This window comes from Mustela nigripes, unplaced genomic scaffold (assembly GCF_022355385.1).
Source record: "Mustela nigripes isolate SB6536 unplaced genomic scaffold, MUSNIG.SB6536 HiC_scaffold_75, whole genome shotgun sequence".
NCBI classification, from domain to species: Eukaryota; Metazoa; Chordata; class Mammalia; order Carnivora; family Mustelidae; genus Mustela; species Mustela nigripes.
In genome coordinates, this window is record NW_026739490.1 from 4,682,367 (window position 1) to 4,698,880 (window position 16,514).

General features: G+C 49.9%; 2 protein-coding genes across 2 annotated transcripts in view; one reads left to right on the top strand and one right to left on the bottom strand.

Annotated features, from left to right (window-relative positions):
• Positions 1-555: 555 nt before the first annotated feature.
• Positions 556-10,934, bottom strand: ITPA (inosine triphosphatase). The gene is made up of 8 exons (XM_059386502.1): positions 10,560-10,934; positions 8,489-8,546; positions 8,328-8,392; positions 7,631-7,704; positions 6,528-6,559; positions 5,760-5,875; positions 2,186-2,262; positions 556-1,030 (listed from the first exon to the last, which is right to left on the bottom strand). The coding sequence occupies exons 1-8, from the start codon at positions 10,623-10,625 to the stop codon at positions 889-891; spliced, it is 630 nt and encodes a 209-aa protein (XP_059242485.1). The 5' UTR covers positions 10,626-10,934; the 3' UTR covers positions 556-888.
• Positions 10,935-13,709: 2,775 nt separating this feature from the next.
• DDRGK1 (DDRGK domain containing 1) overlaps positions 13,710-16,514 on the top strand; it is a 9,721-nt gene continuing 6,916 nt past the window's right edge. The window contains exons 1-2 of the mRNA XM_059386587.1: positions 13,710-13,874; positions 15,063-15,278. Coding sequence (XP_059242570.1) covers positions 13,784-13,874; positions 15,063-15,278 — 307 coding nt within the window. The 5' untranslated portion in view covers positions 13,710-13,783. The remainder of the gene's footprint in view (positions 13,875-15,062; positions 15,279-16,514) is intronic.

Genomic DNA, 16,514 nt, shown 5'->3' on the forward strand with positions numbered 1-16,514 from the left:
TAAGCCGCTGCCTTCGGCTCAGGTCATGATCTCAGAGTCCTGGGATCGAGTCCCGCGTCGGGCTCTCTGCTCAGCAGGGAGCCTGCTTCCCTCTCTCTCTCTGCCTGCCTCTCCATCTACTTGTGATTTCTCTCTGTCAAAAAATACATAAAATCTTTACAAACAAAAAAAAAATAAAAAAAAAAAAAAAGCCCCAAAACAAAACCCCACCTCAACACTTTAGTTGCTCTGATGTTACACTGAAATACAGCTGAAGCACTCAACATCTGCACTGCCCACCCCCCAACCTGGCAAACACCGTGGAGGGCAGCTGGGGGGTGGCCTCCCTCCCTGGGTGGTGGGCAGCATGGGTCAAGGACAAGGTCAAGGTCATGAGCATGGACAAGGTCCGCTCACAAGCTGAGACTTGGAGAATGAGAGGAAAGATGTGATACTCCAGTGAGCACGGTCACATGAACACCTATAGCTGCTACCCTCGTCCCACCCTCGCCCCCCGAGCTTCGAGGTCTCCTGCTCCTGCCAAAAGAGATTCAGGGGACAGACAACTGCCCGGGGTAGGTTTCAAAGCGGATATATCCAGTTTATTCTGGGGGCAAGTGCCTTCCAGTATTTTTATTTCTGCCACTTCAAAAATGTCGAGGGCGATTTGTTTCTGCCCAAGCCCTCGGACCCACCATGGCCAGTTTTAACATCCAAGTCCTTTCAGGATCCCAGGCCAGGAGGCTGTAGGAGGGACCACTGAATCCCCAAGGGCCCCAAGTTCCTCCAAGCAGAGCCAGCTGCTCCTCCAAACAGGGCTGGCGAGGCTGTCTAACCCCCCTCTAGAAAGTAGAGACCAGGAAGGCAGTACTTGGAGGACTGCCTGTCTGATGGCTTGGAGGCGGCAGGCTAGCCTTCCCCAGTTCCCCGGCCAGGGCGATCATCACCAACTACTGGGGCATCGAGGCTGCCAAGGTATTTCTGCAGCTCAAGCAAGGCCCGGAAGCGATGGGAGATGGTGTTCTTCTCAGCTTTGGGTATCTCTGCATACCTAAGGGGTGACAACAGCAGCTCAGAGGAGCCCAGATTTGGGGGTATGCATCCCTCACCCATCCTGGAGCCCAGAGATCAAGGAGTCGCCAGGAAAGGGTGATGGAGCCACCAGCTCCCAGCAGCCAGAGTTAATTTTTAAAAAAACCGGAGAGTTTTAAATTCCCCTGGAAATGGAAACCCATATTAACGAATGTGGAAGGATGTCAGACTTGCCCGAGTGTGTCCAAAAGTCGCTAGGGGAAGCCGGAGACAGGGGGATGAGCTGCGTGTTTGATCAGCTTTGTCATCTGTTGACAGGAAGCAGTGAGGCCTGACAGAGCAAACTCGAGAGTCTCCTCTCTTGTACTGTGGGGGTGGCATGGGACAGCTGGCTAGTGGCCTCTCCTCCGTGTTAGGGCTCCAGTGAGGACCCACACCCCACCTGGGTGTTGCAGATCCGTGATGTCCATGCTGTGGCCACTAGCCGCAAGTGGCCATGTACATGGAAATTAACTGTCATCAACTAAGACTATTTTCAGTCCCGAAGTCATACTGGATAGCCACAAGTTGGCTTGAACAGTGGAGAAAGATCATTTCTCTATCTTGCATTCTTGGATGGTGCTGTTTCATATCATCCTCAGCCCTTTCTGGCTACTGGGAGGCTTCAGGCCACCCTCCTTTAAGGGCCCCTCTAGCCTAGCACACTTGATTCCAATAACAGTAAACATGTCCACTGCAAATGGTGGGGGGCATGAGGGGTCAGGGGCAATTGATGAGAACACTTGGTGCTGTGGGGGTTTCATGCCACCCCAAAGGCTGGAAATATTAACATTTTTCCAAATTCCATGGGGAAGTCAGATGATCCCACCAAACTGTCAGCTTCATATAGGACAAGCCAAGGGTGAGGGGGAAGGCACTCAAGTCACACAGCTGCTCTGCGGGGAGCTGCAGCCCGAGGGCCCAGAACTCCCGGCGCCGCCTGGCTGCCTCCTACCCTGGAGATCGGCCCACTCAGATTCCTCGCATCCACCCCAGCAGAACTGCCTTCAGCTGGAGCAGCAGCTGAGAGCCGGCCCGCCCATGTCTGCATGCCTGCACTGGGGCAGGGTGCCGGCCCAACCCGGACTGTGGCCATTCCAACCCTACATCCCTGGAAGGAAATAAGGCTCCTTACGTCTGCTCATATCCATCAGGCTGAAAGCAGGGATCCCAGCCAAAGTCTCGGCAGCCTCGGGGCGCCACGATCTGGCCCTGCCAGGGAAAAGAGGGGATAGGTGTATCACTGGGCACAGAGGAGATGCCCTAGCAAGGGAAGGGTAGCCAGTTTGAGTCTAACTAGTTTATGTATTTGGTTAAGTCCCATTTATTCAAAATAATTGGCTTTAGGGCACCTCGGTGGCTCAGTGGGTTAAGCCTCTGCCTTCAGCTCAGGTCATGGTCTCAGGGTCCTGGGATTGACCCCGTGTTGGGCTCTCTGCTCAGCAGGGAGCCTGTTTCCCCCTCTCTCTCTGCCTGCCTCTCTGCCTACTTATGATCTCTCTCTCTCTCTCTGTTAAATAAATAAAATCTTTTTTTTTTTAAGTACTTATTAAAAAAAAATATGGCTTCGAGAAGTCTGTGGTACCTGCCAATGTTTGCTGAATACATAATTTGTATTATGAATCCCATAAATACATATAGGACCACTCTCCCTTCACACACACACACAGGAACCACAAACCTTATCAGCCCACTGATACCTTTGGGGCCACTCTCCCTCTCTCTACAGCTCTGACAAACTGTGACCTCACTGAAGAGAGTCAATGGAAAAACTGACAGAAAACATTTTCTCTGAATAGGAAGGTATGAGATCCTGGACTAGGCAGACAAGCCCTAGGACTGCTACTCATTTTTATTATGTTAAGTGAAATAAATGGCTGCATTTCTCAAACTACAAAGGAGGCTCTAACAATTGAATGAAGAAACAGAAATTACTTTGCACATTGTTCAATACATAAATGAGCTCAGTAACTCTTGACTACAATAGGCAAATTCCAATAGAAAAATGTTACAAAGAGAATCGATTTAATTCAGCACCATGTCATGTTGCCATGAGGATTAAAAATTAGTAAATTAAAAAATACAAGGGAGTGGGGCCTGGGTGGCTCAGCTGGTTAAGCATCTGCCTTCAGCTCAGGTCATGATCCCGGGGTCGCAGCTTGAGCCCCATGTCTCAACAGGGAGTCTGCTTTTCCCTCTCCCTCTGCTCCTGTGCAGCTGCTCTCTCTCAAATAAATAATAAAATCTCTTGAGAAATAAAAAAATATGAGGAAAATGGTAGAAAATGGAGATTAGCCACATAATGGCTAAGTTTTTCAGAACGAAGGCAGATTCCATCAGTGCTGGTGGGGAGCTACGGGACCAAGACCCATTCCTGAGCCACTGTGAACCTTGCACAAATGGTTTTTGAACATTTACAGTGGGGCCGGTAGTGTTTTCAGCCCTGGAGCCATAGCAGACCCAGCCTTGCCCTCCTCAAATGGATGTCTTAAGCAAAACAGGCTTTACACCAGTAAACAAATGAATGATTACAAAATGCAAAGTGCCTTAGAAGGAACAAACAGGGAGCTGGGCTCAAGGATAACAGGATGGAGGGGCCTAGATGGGGAGCTCAGGGAGCAGACAATGTGGCCATGTAAAGTGATGGGCAAAAACATTCCAGGTGGGGGACACAGCTGGTGTTGGGACCCAAGATGGGGATGGGCTCGGCATATGCGTTGTTGAAAGGACAACATGACTGGGTCTGGAAAGTTTGAGTGAGAACGAAACAAGAAGAAACAAAGCCACCGCAGGTTAACATAGAGGCTGGCAAGCAACAAGGTGCTTGAAGTGGGGGAGACGATGGGGAATAGCGGGGACCCCAATTATGGGTCACCCCAGTGACTGTGCCCCATCAGCAGGGATTATGCTTGTTCACAATTCTGATTTTTTAGAGAACACTTCTGTGACAGGGGCAGACAACTAGAATTAATTTTTAAAAATGTAACCTGGGAGGGGCGCCTGGGTGGCTCAGTGGTTTAAGCCGCTGCCTTCGGCTCAGGTCATGATCTCAGGGTCCTGGGATCGAGTCCCGCATCAGGCTCTCTGCTCGGCAGGGAGCCTGCTTCCTCCTTTCTCTCTCTCTCTGCCTGCCTCTCTGCCTACTTGTGATCTCTGTCTGTCAAATAAATAAATAAAATCTTAAAAAAAAAAAAATGTAACCTGGCAATTATAATCCAGCCATCCTGGTTCTGCATAAATATCCCAAAGAACCAAACACAAGATCTCAACAGATATTGGAACATCTGTGTTTGTAGCAACATTATTCATAGCAGCCAAACGTGGAAGAAATCTTAAGTGCCCATCGACAGATAAATGGACAAAACAAATGTGCAAATACCCACAATGGATATTATTCAGCCATAGTAAAAAGGAGGAGTTCTCTCTGATATGAAGAATATGAGAGGCAGGGTGGGGGGGTTTAGGGGGTAGGGGAGGAAAAATGAAACAAGATGGGTTCGAGGGAGACAAATCATAGGAGACTCTTAATCTCACAAAACAAACTGAGGGTTGTTGGGGGGTGTGGGCGGGGAGGGATAGGGTAGCTGGGTGATGGACATTGGGGAGAGTATGTGCTATGGTGAGTGCTGTGAATGCGTAAGCCTGACAATTCAGACCTGTACCCCTGGGGCAAATAATACATTATATGTTAAATAAATAAAGGAGGAATTCTGTCACTTGCCACCACACAAATGATCCTTGGAGGGCATTATGCTAAGAAATAAGCCAGCCACAAAAAGATAAACACTGTATGCAGGATTCCACTTACATAACGGGTCTGAAGTTGCCAAACTCTTAGAAACAAGGGGGGAACAGCGGTGGCAGGGGGGGTGGGGGGGGGGGGGGAGGGGGGGGGGGTTTGTTCAATGAGTATAGTTTCAGTTTTGCAGGATGAGAAGTTCAAGATCTATGGCACAGCAATGCACAGAGTTAATACCACTGTACCAAATACCTAAAAACGGTGGAGATGGTAATTTTTATGGTTTTTTTAAACCACTATTAAAAAAAAATTAACAAGGCAGGGCATCACGAAATGTCTGTGGGCATCCCCCAAAGGAGCCTCTGGGGAAGGGCTCTGTGGGCTACTCTGGATTTTATCACGAGCAGAAGGCATTGGCAGAGGAGTGATGGGCCAGAAGGCACCGTCCCGACACAAGAAGGGAATGGCTGCGCTGGTGGGGGAGCAGGTCAGCTCCGAGGGTGGTCTGTACCCTGTAAGAAGCAGCTAAACCCAAGGGTCTGATAGGCTGGCGTGGCTGTGCTGAAGGGCAGCTGGGGAAAAGTAAGATTTTACAGGAACATGTGAAGTTGGAAAGGATGTGAGATGTTCAAGGGAAGCCATAGCCTCAGCACTTGGAAAGGGACAGAGCTGGAAGAAATCTGGGCTGTCCACGTCACCTCCGCATTCTGCTTCTTAGGAGGGGACTCCGTGCAGGCCTCAAAGGCCATGAGCCCCTGTGTATCCCTAAAACACGAGCCTCAAAGGTCAAAGAGATTTCACGATTGACAGCACTCCTAGTTGTGAGACCCAGAGGCATGTCTGGGCAAAGCTGTGGGAACTTAACTGGCCATGAGCCCTTCCCACCACCCTCCTGCCTTAGACTCTGGGCCATTGGCTCAAGCTACAGCGCCCTCTGGCGGCCCACGGGGAAAGTAGCGTGAATACGCACCGAGGTTCTGCCCCTGAACAGGCGAACTGGCTCGCTGGGGTCCCCAGTGCTGAGTGCGAAAGTGCAGAGTGCATAGGCAGACTTGTCATCGAAACCAGCCAGGAGCTGGTAGAGACCTGCGGTGGGAGGGAAGGGGGAGTGCAGTGATCTCTGCGCAGCTCAGTTCCCAGCCTCACTCCCCAGCCCTGAGGCCCTGGAGGGGGAGCCACCAGATTTGGGGGAGCTTATACATGTCATCACATAGGTTTATACCTTATCCAGGTTAATACCCTGGAAATTGGATGATGGGGACATGGAGCTCGTTATTTTATTCTACTACTGTACATGTCTGAGATGCTCCATAATTGGAAGTGTTCATAGAAGGACCTAAGGAGGGGACATTCTGGCCCACAAGTGTGATAGGGTATGCACTGCCAGCGCCGCAAGAGAGGCAGCCGGTCCCCCAAGCCTCCAGGCCAGGCCCTGGCTGAGGCAGGAACAGGCCAGGAGTCAGTTGGGCCAAACCTCTCAGCCGGAATCAATGGCAGCCCCCGTGTCTCTCAATCTCACAGTCCCTTCCACCCTTCCCATCCACTCTTCCCGCATCTCAGCACTCCCTGGGGCCGGATGTGCAGGGAAAGTCCAAGCCACAGGTTCCAGACTGGAAAAACTGAGGTGAACAAGGGCTCCATGGTGGGGAGACTCCTGATTACTTAGCTGGAACCCTTCCCCTGGACCACCTCCAGATTTTCAATTCCCAACAGATTAAGAGATAAAACAGATTAATACCTTCAGGCTTTAACTTCTCCAGAAACCATTTTCTGCAAGAGAAATGAAGATGAGTCAGACACCAGGTACAGAAGGATCTTCCTAACATCTTCTCTGGGCTGTGCCCTTCCCACCCTTCTTACCCCACCCACAGGATTAGAGCCCCCAAGACAGGCAGGGGGCATGATAAATAATGTCTTGACTCAAAATGAAGAAGACTAATCCAATAGGAAGGATGGAGGTAAACAGGCAGCGCACAGAAGCATCAATAAAACCTACGGGGAAGGCCTCAACCTCATTGGTAATTAGAAAAATGCAAATTCAGGGATGCCTGGGTGGCTCAATCAGTTAAGCAGCTACCTTCCGCTCAGATCATGGTCTCAGGGTCCTGGGATCAAGCCCCACATCACTTCTTGCTCAGCAGAAAGTCTGCTTCTCCCTCTCCCTTTGCCCACCCCCTACCCCACCGCGTGTGCTCTAGCTCTCTCAAATACATTAAAAAAAAAAAAATCTTAGAAAAAAAAAAGGAAAATGCAAATTCAATCCAAATGCGGTAACACTTCACATTCCCTACATTGCAAAACATTAAAGTCCTAATATTCAGTGCTGGTGAGGATATGGAGCAACATATATGGGTGCTGATGCCTTAGGAAACATATTGGCAATCCAGAAGTTCAAGAAAAACAGATCCGACACCCAGCAGAAGCAGCTCTGTCCATATGCCCTCCAGCCCCTCCAAGGAGCATTCAAAGTGGGGTACATGTACCCTGGAGATACACAAAGGCCATCTGAGGGTGTCCAGGGCACTGAATAGTTTTAAGGAAATCCATTTTCAGATCTCACCTTCCTTATTTCCTTTTTCCTGAAATTGATCTGCCACGAATGTACCTCTCCAGCAGGTGGGGTTCCCCTGGCCCATCTCCTCTTACACAACCACATTCTCACCCTTCACAAAAGAAAGAAAGGTATGCCTCTCCCCCATCCCTAATCCTTCCTCAGGACAATGTGAAATATTGGGATTGACACCAAGATAGTGAATGACCCACAATATCAGGTAACCAATCATTTTGAATTTCAGGTGATTCTGTGGCCAGGGCCCCGCAAAGGGGTGGGGGAGCACTCACATGTAGGGGCCAGGGAGGCCCCCGAGGGCATTGAAGCACAGACAGGTGTCCTCCACCAGTACAGGCCCCTGTACCTGCAAGACAAGGAATCAAAGCCCCGAGACCTGTGACCAGGAGTAGACCCTGTCCCTAACCCCAATTCCCAGGCTACCCAGGCTGAAGCCAGGCCCTCAGCTAGTTGGGATCTACAGCTGCAGCAGTTAACAGCTATAGGAAACAGCCCCTGGCTAATCTCTTATCTTCATTTGAGAGATAGGAATACCAAAAATTTGGCAGGTTGTAAAGCTTACTCCAGGCACAGCAACCAGAGAAGTGCGATTCGCACTCAGACAGCCTGACTCTCCAGAAAGTGTTCTTTTCCAATTCCACAGAGATGTGTGAGTGCAGGGGGAGATATTTGGGGGGAGAAAAAGCAGGCAATGTAATGTAGGCATTTGAAAATCGGAGACAAGTGTGTGCATATGTGTATGCGTGTGCGTGCCTATGTGTGTATTGGTTTATGCAGTAAAGGCTGAGAAAGAAAGGTAGTATTCCTGGACTAACATGAACTTACCCAGTCTAGCTAGGCCTGGGTAAGTCCTTGAAGTTATGACCAGCTGTGCCCACCCTATTATTCTCTCCCTCAGCCCAGCAGGCACAGCCCCCAGGAGCCCCCAGGACCAGAGAAGCAAGTTTGGGACACGTGGGGGGCAAGCACCTGGCGAGCTGCCTCCTGACACTTCTGTATGGAAATCTCATCAGGCTCTCCCTGGTACTCCGGCACTTATTGGAGAAACAGATACATAAAAAGAGAGACAGGTCACAGGGAGACAGGGAAAATCAAGCCATCTTTCAAAAAATAAAACGAAACAGACATACGGTCAATTTTCTGTGCCACCAAAGTGCATGGAGACTTATCGCCCAGAATCTGAATGACCTGTTTCAAAATCAAAGAATATTTATCACCATTTGTTAAAAACTCCCGGTTACTACAGAAGCTGTCACCCACCTTTCTCTTCGGGTAACTCTTCTGCCAGCCCCCTAAAGCTTAGTAAGTCAGGCCCATGAGCCTCACTCCAGACTTCAGGGTCCCACTCCCAGCAGGTCAGCTCCCCCATCCCCTCAGTCTCCTACCCCTCCTACTTCAGGTCTCTCTGTTGATGCTATCCCCCCCACCCAGAATGCCCTCTTCCCTTCTCCCTGCTCCCTAAAACTCTATGTAACCTCCTATTCTGGCAATCCTCCATCAGGGGTTACCCAGAATTCAAGAGGCCTGTGAACCAGGATGGGGGTGGGGGGGATGCCTTTATTTTCACTAACCCCTAGCTAAAATTTAGCATCTCTTTCAATTGTAAATATAGAAAACCAAAATAGCATCAGCAGTTCCTATGACCTCTAAACCTATTAAAATCACAGATGTTGTCATATCCCATTAGAGCTGTAGCAGAGATCTCAAAATATTTACAATCCTATTTGAAAATTATGGTAACTACACACAGGTAGACTGAATTATTTAATGCATTAAAGAATGTATGCTAATCACAAATCACAAATATTGATACTGAGAATTAAACTCTGACAGAATCAATTTCCTTTGTGATCCTATGTATTTTACTTTGTACATTTAAAAATCTTTTCTTGAAAAATGGTCCATAGGCCTCATCAGCCTGCCAGGGGAGTGCTATGGGATGAAGAGTTAAGACACCCTGTTCCGAGGGTGGGGGAGAAAAGAAAAGGGGAAAAAAAATTAAAAAAAGACACCCTGTCCTAAGCCAACTTCAAGTCCATCTTCTCCAGTGCGCCTCCTCTCGCCATTCTAGCCTCTTCTTAAAACGTAGGCAGTCACATTCTCAACCAGAGACAGAGATGGGCTTGGGAGCTGGCACCCACTATTCCCCAGGGTGGCACTACTTGTCTGTTTGACTGGCCTGGCCTTAGGATCCCAAACTTTTTATCAGCACAGGGCTCTTGCTCTTGAGGACACCCTGTACTAGCACAGAAGTGCATCATTTCCTATGCTGTGGACAATGAAGAGTCGTCCCCTAATGACTGGGTCCCACCTCTAAGCCTCAACATATCTAGTGGATGTCACCCTGATTCTGTACCATGACCCACCTCCTTGGCCATGGCTAACTGAGCAGGGGGCAAATCTTTGACCCAAGGCTAATGAGAGCTAATGTATGTCAGAAGGCTCACTGCTCCCTCCACCAGAAGCGAAATAAGCAGAAAAACGTTTCCTAGGAAAGGGATGGGCATCCACGGGGAACTACGAGGACAAGACAGGCCCTCAGGAGACTCCTCAAGTCTTGTGAGATATCGTAACATTGTATTCCCAGAAGAGCCTCCTGGTGGTTGACATGAGCTCCCTGTGTGTCTCTATTATTTGCAGCCAAAGGCTATCCATCCACCTGCAGAACTCTCACAACTAGCCACAAATTCCCAGAGGCAGGAACTTTGGATCTAAAGTCTTCTTCACTTCTCCTCCCCATTGCGTTGTGTGAAACCGACCTTCCAAATCATCCCCATTTCCCCGTGGGGCGTGGAGGGCTGTTTGCTTGCCTGCCCCACGCTCTGCCTGGCCCCTGCCCCTCCTAGGTCGGCAGCGGGGTCTGGATCAGCTCGAAAGGGGTGTCAAGAGTCCCGGTTTGGGGTGTAACCCAATAGATGAGGTACTAAGGATCCCGCACTCCTTTGGCTCCCGCAGCTCCCGAGCTCGCGAGCCTGGTTCTGTCAACGCCCGAATTCTATTAAGGCCAACCACCGGCCAGCCCCATTCCGCACCCACGGTCGTTTCACTCAGCGCGGCCCAACCCAATCCACACGCCCGGGTCGGCCTCTCCAGCCCCCTCCGCCCGGAGGCCGCTTCTCCGCCCGATCCCCCGCGGGCCCTACCCCGCGCTCCCCCCCCCCCCAGCCGCCCACTGGCCGGGCTCCCGCGCCCTCCCAGCACCTCCTCCAGCTTCTTGGCGTTCCCCGTGACAAACACGATTTTTTTCCCGGCCAAGGAGACCGCCATGCTGACTCCGACTACCCTGCAGACCCAACGGAAGTCCTTTGCTTCGAGGGGGAGGCACTTCCGGCTGGCGCGGAGGCCGGCGGCGCACACTCGAGCCGGGGCTCCCACCGAACGCCTCTCGTGTTACCCTCAGCCTCGCTGCCTTCGGGAGAAGAGGCTGTCCCGGGCGTCCGGCTTCCTTGCTCAAATCCTGGAGAACAGAGCGCCCCTTTTCCGGACGAGCGGCCTGGGGCGCCGGGCGCTACAAGGGAGGGAAATGGCGAGGCCCGTCTGCGACCAGAATTGCTGGGTCTTCCCGGGACTGGCAGTCGACTGCGTTGAGATCAGCCCCCCCCTCCCCCGACCCCGGCTAAGGGGCGCTCTCTTCGAAGAGGAGAAGGGACCGTTGCAGCCCTCGGCCCCACCCCTGCTTTCTCTCCTCTGTGGGAAGGGGGCACGGAGGGAGGCAAAGAACCTGCACGGTAATGAGTTGCAGTCCTGTGCTCGGGACGGTTCATCGTCTCCGCGAGCGCCTCCAAATCTGCCTCTGAGAGCGCTTTTCTTCTGGGCAAGGGCAGCAAACCTCGCCTCACCTCACCTCCAGACCCACCCTCTCTTCCTTGCCAGCCAGCTCTGATGACCTTGACTGTGGATTTAAAAAAGAACTTGTTTTAAATTAAGGCATAATTAACATGTCACAGTATGTTAGTTTCAGGTGTACAACTAATGATTTGATATTTGTATACATTTGGGAACATTCACCTCAGTGAGTCTGGTTAACATGGATCACCTTCCATAGTTAAATATATATATATATATATTTTTCTTTTTTCTTGTGAGGAGAACCTTTAGACTTTACTCTCAGCAACTTTCAAATATGCAGTACAGTATTGTTAACTGTAGTCAGCATATTACTTACCATGCTGTACATCTCCAGGATTATTTTATAACGAAGTTTATACCTTTCAGCCCCCTTCACCCACTATCCCCTAACCCAACTACAGATCTGCTCTCTGTAAATTTGAGCTTATTTTTTGTTTTTTTCAGATCCAACTACTTGCCTTTGAATTTAAATTTGGCATAGCCTAAAGCTTCTTCTCAACATCTCCCAAGCTTGGGACTTCAGTATTTCAATTCCATTCCCTCATCCCTACAGCCTCTCACATCTATCATGCCTTCCCTTAGCCAGATCTTTGCATCCTGAATTCTACCTCTAAAAGAGTTCCCTGATCAGTCCCTTCTCTCCATCCCCACTACAACTGTCTGAACCCAGCCCTGTTTGGTTCCTCTGGACCAGGGCAGCAGCTATTTCACTGTTGTTCTCCCAGCCATCTTCCTCCCCCTCCACAAACCTTAAATAATATGCTTGGGGTCCAGGACTCTGAGAACCTGAGAACTCTAAATGAAAACTGTAAAAATGGTTATCTGTTTGAGGCAGCAAGGAAGAGTTATCTCTATTGACAGTTTGTTGTTTTGACCTCCCAGAAACTTTCTGTGCATGTGCAAATTACACACAAAAATGTATAAAGTCTTACTTTTTAGTTTTTTTTTAAAAAGTTTGCTTTTTAGAAATCACTATACCCATTGTGGGGCTCAAAGCCACGACCCTGAGATGGTGAGTTTGAGTCACATGCCCTTCCAACTAAGCCAGCCAGGTGCCCCAAAATTTTTAGGTTTTTTAAAAGATTTTATTTATTTGAGAGACAGTGTGCACGCATGTGTGCACAAGAAGGGGGCGCAGTGGAAGGGAGCAGCAGAGGGAGAAGGAGAAGTATATTCCCCACGGAGCAGGGAGCCCAATGTGGAGCTCTGTGCCAGGACCCTAGGATCATGACCTGAGCCAAAGGCAGATGCTTAACCAACTGAGCCACCTGGTGCCCCTAATTTTTAGTTTTATAATAAAAATTTTATTATGGGAAATTTCAAACTTAAACAAAAATGTCAAACTTTACAAAAAATAGAAAAGAGCAGTAGAATGAGGAAACATACCCATTACCCAACTTTAATAATTTTCAACATTTGCTATTTTTATTTCACCTATTCTGGCCTATTTGCTTGCTTAAAATTTAAAAATGTAAATTATGAAATATTCCAGAGTTACAGGAAATAATAAAATAGATGCATAAGTTCCACTATTCCAGCTTAACAAATGTTAAAATGTTCACATGGTGCCATCTTTTTTCAAATCTTACACTTCATACCATTGTTCCTTGGATCTTTGTATTATCACACACTCAAAGAGCTTCATACTACTGTTACAGCAAATCCGCAGTAGATTTTTACTTTTTCAAAAATCTTGAGTTTACATACTGTCCCCAGGTTTTTTCTGCAATTTTATTGAGGTATAATTACTACCTAGTTTCTAAATAATTCTTTTTTTAAGATTTTATTTATTTATTAGAGAGCATGGACAAGGGGAACGGCTGAGGGAGAGGGAGAAGCAGGCTCCCCACTGAGCAGGGAACCGGGCAGGACCCTGTGATCATGACCCCAGCTGCAGGCAAACGCTTAGCCAACTGAGCTACCCAGGAGACCCTTTCTAAATAATTCTTAAGAATTAAAGGGAAATTAAATTCCACGGGTACTTAAATTTTGAGTGCTCACTATGGAAAACTGGGTCACAAATTCTCGTAGTAGTCTAATAAAGCTAATTTTATACTAAAATGGGTATAAAGTTGCAGGTGTGGGTACAAAAATAATATCACAACTCATTTAAATATAAGATTTGTTCTCTTCTCCTCCCCTCTCTTCTTTTTACGAAATCATATGTCACAGATATAGGCAAAGCTCTGCCCCAAATCTCATCCATCGTTTTCCCTCCTCCCAACATCTATCTTGAAATTGGTATCATTCCTTAGCATTTTTTTGTACTTTTTCTACATATGTATGTTTCTATAAACGCTTTGCGATATTGCTTAATGCTTTTAAAACACATATAAATGTGGCACAGCACAAAATCGTTTGAGAACATTTCCAGTTATGAGTATTCATATGCCCCCCAAATTCCTTTTACAGTGAAAAATTGAGGCGTCTCTAGGGAGAGCGCGGCCTGGGCGGGGCCCCGGCGGGTGGGCGGAGTTTAGAGTTGGAAACGGGTGGGGCCATACAGCCGTTGGGCGGGGCCCGGGAGATCCGGGGCCTCCGGGTGGACGCGCCGGTTCCGCCTGGAAGCTGCTGTCATGGTGGCCCCCGTGGTGTACCTGGTGGCGGCGGCTCTGCTTGTCGGCCTTATCTTTTTCCTGACTCACAGCCGGGGCCGGACGACAGCAGGTAGGAGAAGCCGCCGCTCCAGGGCCGGTGGGGCCGCGTTCTCTGGCCTCCTGAGCCTTTGTAGGCCGTCGCACCGCGGTTCCTGCGCATGCGCTGGGCTGCCCGGCTGGACTGACGAGTGCTCCGCGCCGGTCGCTCTTGTCCTGTTGCAGGCCCGTTGCACGCCTGCGCATACCTGCGCGTCGCGGACGCGGTGGTGAGCCGCAGTGCAGCAACTCTACTCGCGGACGGAATGGCAGCTCCCCTACACCTTCCCCCCCAGTCTCAAAGATAGTCTCACTCAATCCCTGTCCTCGCCCCCCGGCACTCTAGACTCAAAGGGGCCCGGTCCCCTGGTGAACATGCTCCCCCATCCGTCATTGGGTCTCTCCCCTGTGCGCCCCTAGGAGAGACCGCAGGGTTGTTCCGTCCCACCCAGGCTGGCTCCAGAGCAGGTGCCAAGAAGGGGGCCCTTGAGTATACTGTGCCTACCTACGAGCTGTAACTCCCTGAATCTCTCTCTTTACGCCTCAAAGAGAGCACCTGTGCACCCTTCTCTCTCCTGCACCCCGACCAGGAGCTCAGGTCATCTGCTAGGGTATAGAACAGATGTGCATATCATCTTCCATCCCCCATTTCTTGTCAGTATGTGGGTTTGTGTATATGTCTCTTCTCCTCTCTGGGCCCACAGGCTACTTGAGAGCACTTATATGCTCCAAGGGCAGGGGTCGGGCAGGTGGAGAGAGCTGAAGTAAGGCAGATAGCCAGGAAATCTTCCTGGAAGGGAGGCCTCATTCCCCAGGTGTGCTCCCGGGTGGCATGCCTTATAAAACTATGGCAGGTGGTGTTAGGCAGGCAAGAAATAAATGCAGTCTTGAAGTAGGCATTCAGATGTAGTCTGGAGAAGTCAGGGTGAGCTTCCTGGAGGAAGTTGGCCTTCATCTCCCCCTCCAGGGTGGTAGTCTTCTGGCCAGCTGGCTGGAAAGGTATTGACAAAGGCAGGAGGGAACAGGTGATCCTGCTGCAAAGGACCAAGGTGTGGGTCTGGGTTATAAAGGCCCTTATGATCTGAGAAACTGGGGCTTTGTGCTTTAGGCTGCCATAAACTGGAGGAAGTTGAGTGGAGGGTGAGGCTTCCAGGGTGCTGGTCTCCTGCCATCAGGTGGGTTGGACTGCTAGACAGTTGTGTGGTTTCTCTCTTCCCTACAGCCGGCCAGGAGCCATTGCACAATGAGGAGCTGCCGGTAGTAGCAGGCTCAGTGGCCCAGCCTCAGCCCCTGGAGCCTGAGGAGCAGAGAACTGGGGGCAGGCCCCGGCGCCGGAGGGATTTGGGCAGCCGCCTGCAGGCCCAGCGCCGAGCCCAGCATGTCACCTGGGCAGAGGTGGATGAGAATGAGGAGGAAGCCATCATCCCAGGTGAGAAGGGCCCAGCCTAGAGGAGAAAGGGGCTGGTTTAGGGCATGAAGGGACCTCCAAAGCTGGGTGGAAGAATGGGATGTGAAGCTATAGTGTAGGAGACATGTCTGGGAGCGAAAGGATAGGGTTGGGGGAGAGGAGACATGGGACCCATCCTTTGGTCCTGGTTCTGGACCCTGACCAGCAATTCTGGACCCTGATCCCTATTCCATTGGGCTAGCCCCCTCTTCCTTCATTTTGGCTTTCAGTGTCTAAGCAAGAGGACAGGGGTCTTTAGATTGACCTAGATAGTTCCTCAGCCCACTTCTTATATCCCAGCACCTTACTGGTCTGGGCACAGTCATTTTCTGAGAACCTCACTCTAGGACCAGAGTACCCAGCTAAGAGCCTCTGCAGTTCCTGAGGTGAGGTCACCTGTAATCCTAGAAGGGTTTAGGGTTGGGGACATTTTTTTGATGAAGTTTCCATATCCCTGGGAGACCGACAGAGGCCCTCAGATTTTGGGAAAAAATATCTCTTCTGCAGTGCTCAAACCTGGCTTGAGCCTGAAGAAGGGGCACTTGGGACTTTTGCCCTGGTACTTTTGGGAATTAGCCCGTTAGCTCAAAAAAGAGGCAGTCTGTGGTGCCATTCCTCTTGTCTCAGACTTAGGATCAGACATCTCTGCTGCTTGGGCATCAACAGGTTTTGGTTTTTAAATTCCATTTATTTGAGAGAGAGAGTGCACACATGCACATACATATGCATGCTTGTAGCACAAGCAGGGGGAGGAGCAGATAGGGAGGGGAAAAGTACGGGGGAATCTCAAACAGATGCCACACTGAGTGCAGAGCCAGAGGCAGGGCTTGAGATCATGACCTGAGCCAAAATCAAGATTTAGGGGCCCCCCAGGTACCCCAACAAATCTTTAACTTTTAGCTGGCCCTAACTTTAGGTAGTCTTGGGGTTGGAGCTGTCTTTTTGGCCAGGGGCTGAGCCCAGAACCCTTAGCAGTTCCTGAACAGAGTGAGGACAATTTTAGATACGAGACAGGGATACATTTCCCCATGAGGCCATCCTTCCCTGAGGTTTGGCTCAGAGACAAACGAGAGAAGTCCGCAAGCCCAAACATCCCTGCCTGTGATTTTCAGATGCTCGGATATTGGAACCTGACATCTCCCTTTTCATGGTGATGCACTGGCTAAAGTTGCTATCTGTTCCCTTGCCCCATGATTCCCTCACCTTTCCCCTACCTTACCCTCTACC

Coding starts and splice junctions, on each gene's coding strand:
- ITPA (XM_059386502.1), bottom strand. CDS start 10,625: ATGGCGGTCTCCTTGGCCGGGAAAAAAATCGTGTTTGTCACGGGGAAC. Junction 8,547..10,559: donor ACGCCAAGAAGCTGGAGGAG/GTGCTGGGAGGG, acceptor ATTTTGAAACAG/GTCATTCAGATTCTGGGCGA. Junction 8,393..8,488: donor GGTGGCACAGAAAATTGACC/GTATGTCTGTTT, acceptor TTCTCCAATAAG/TGCCGGAGTACCAGGGAGAG.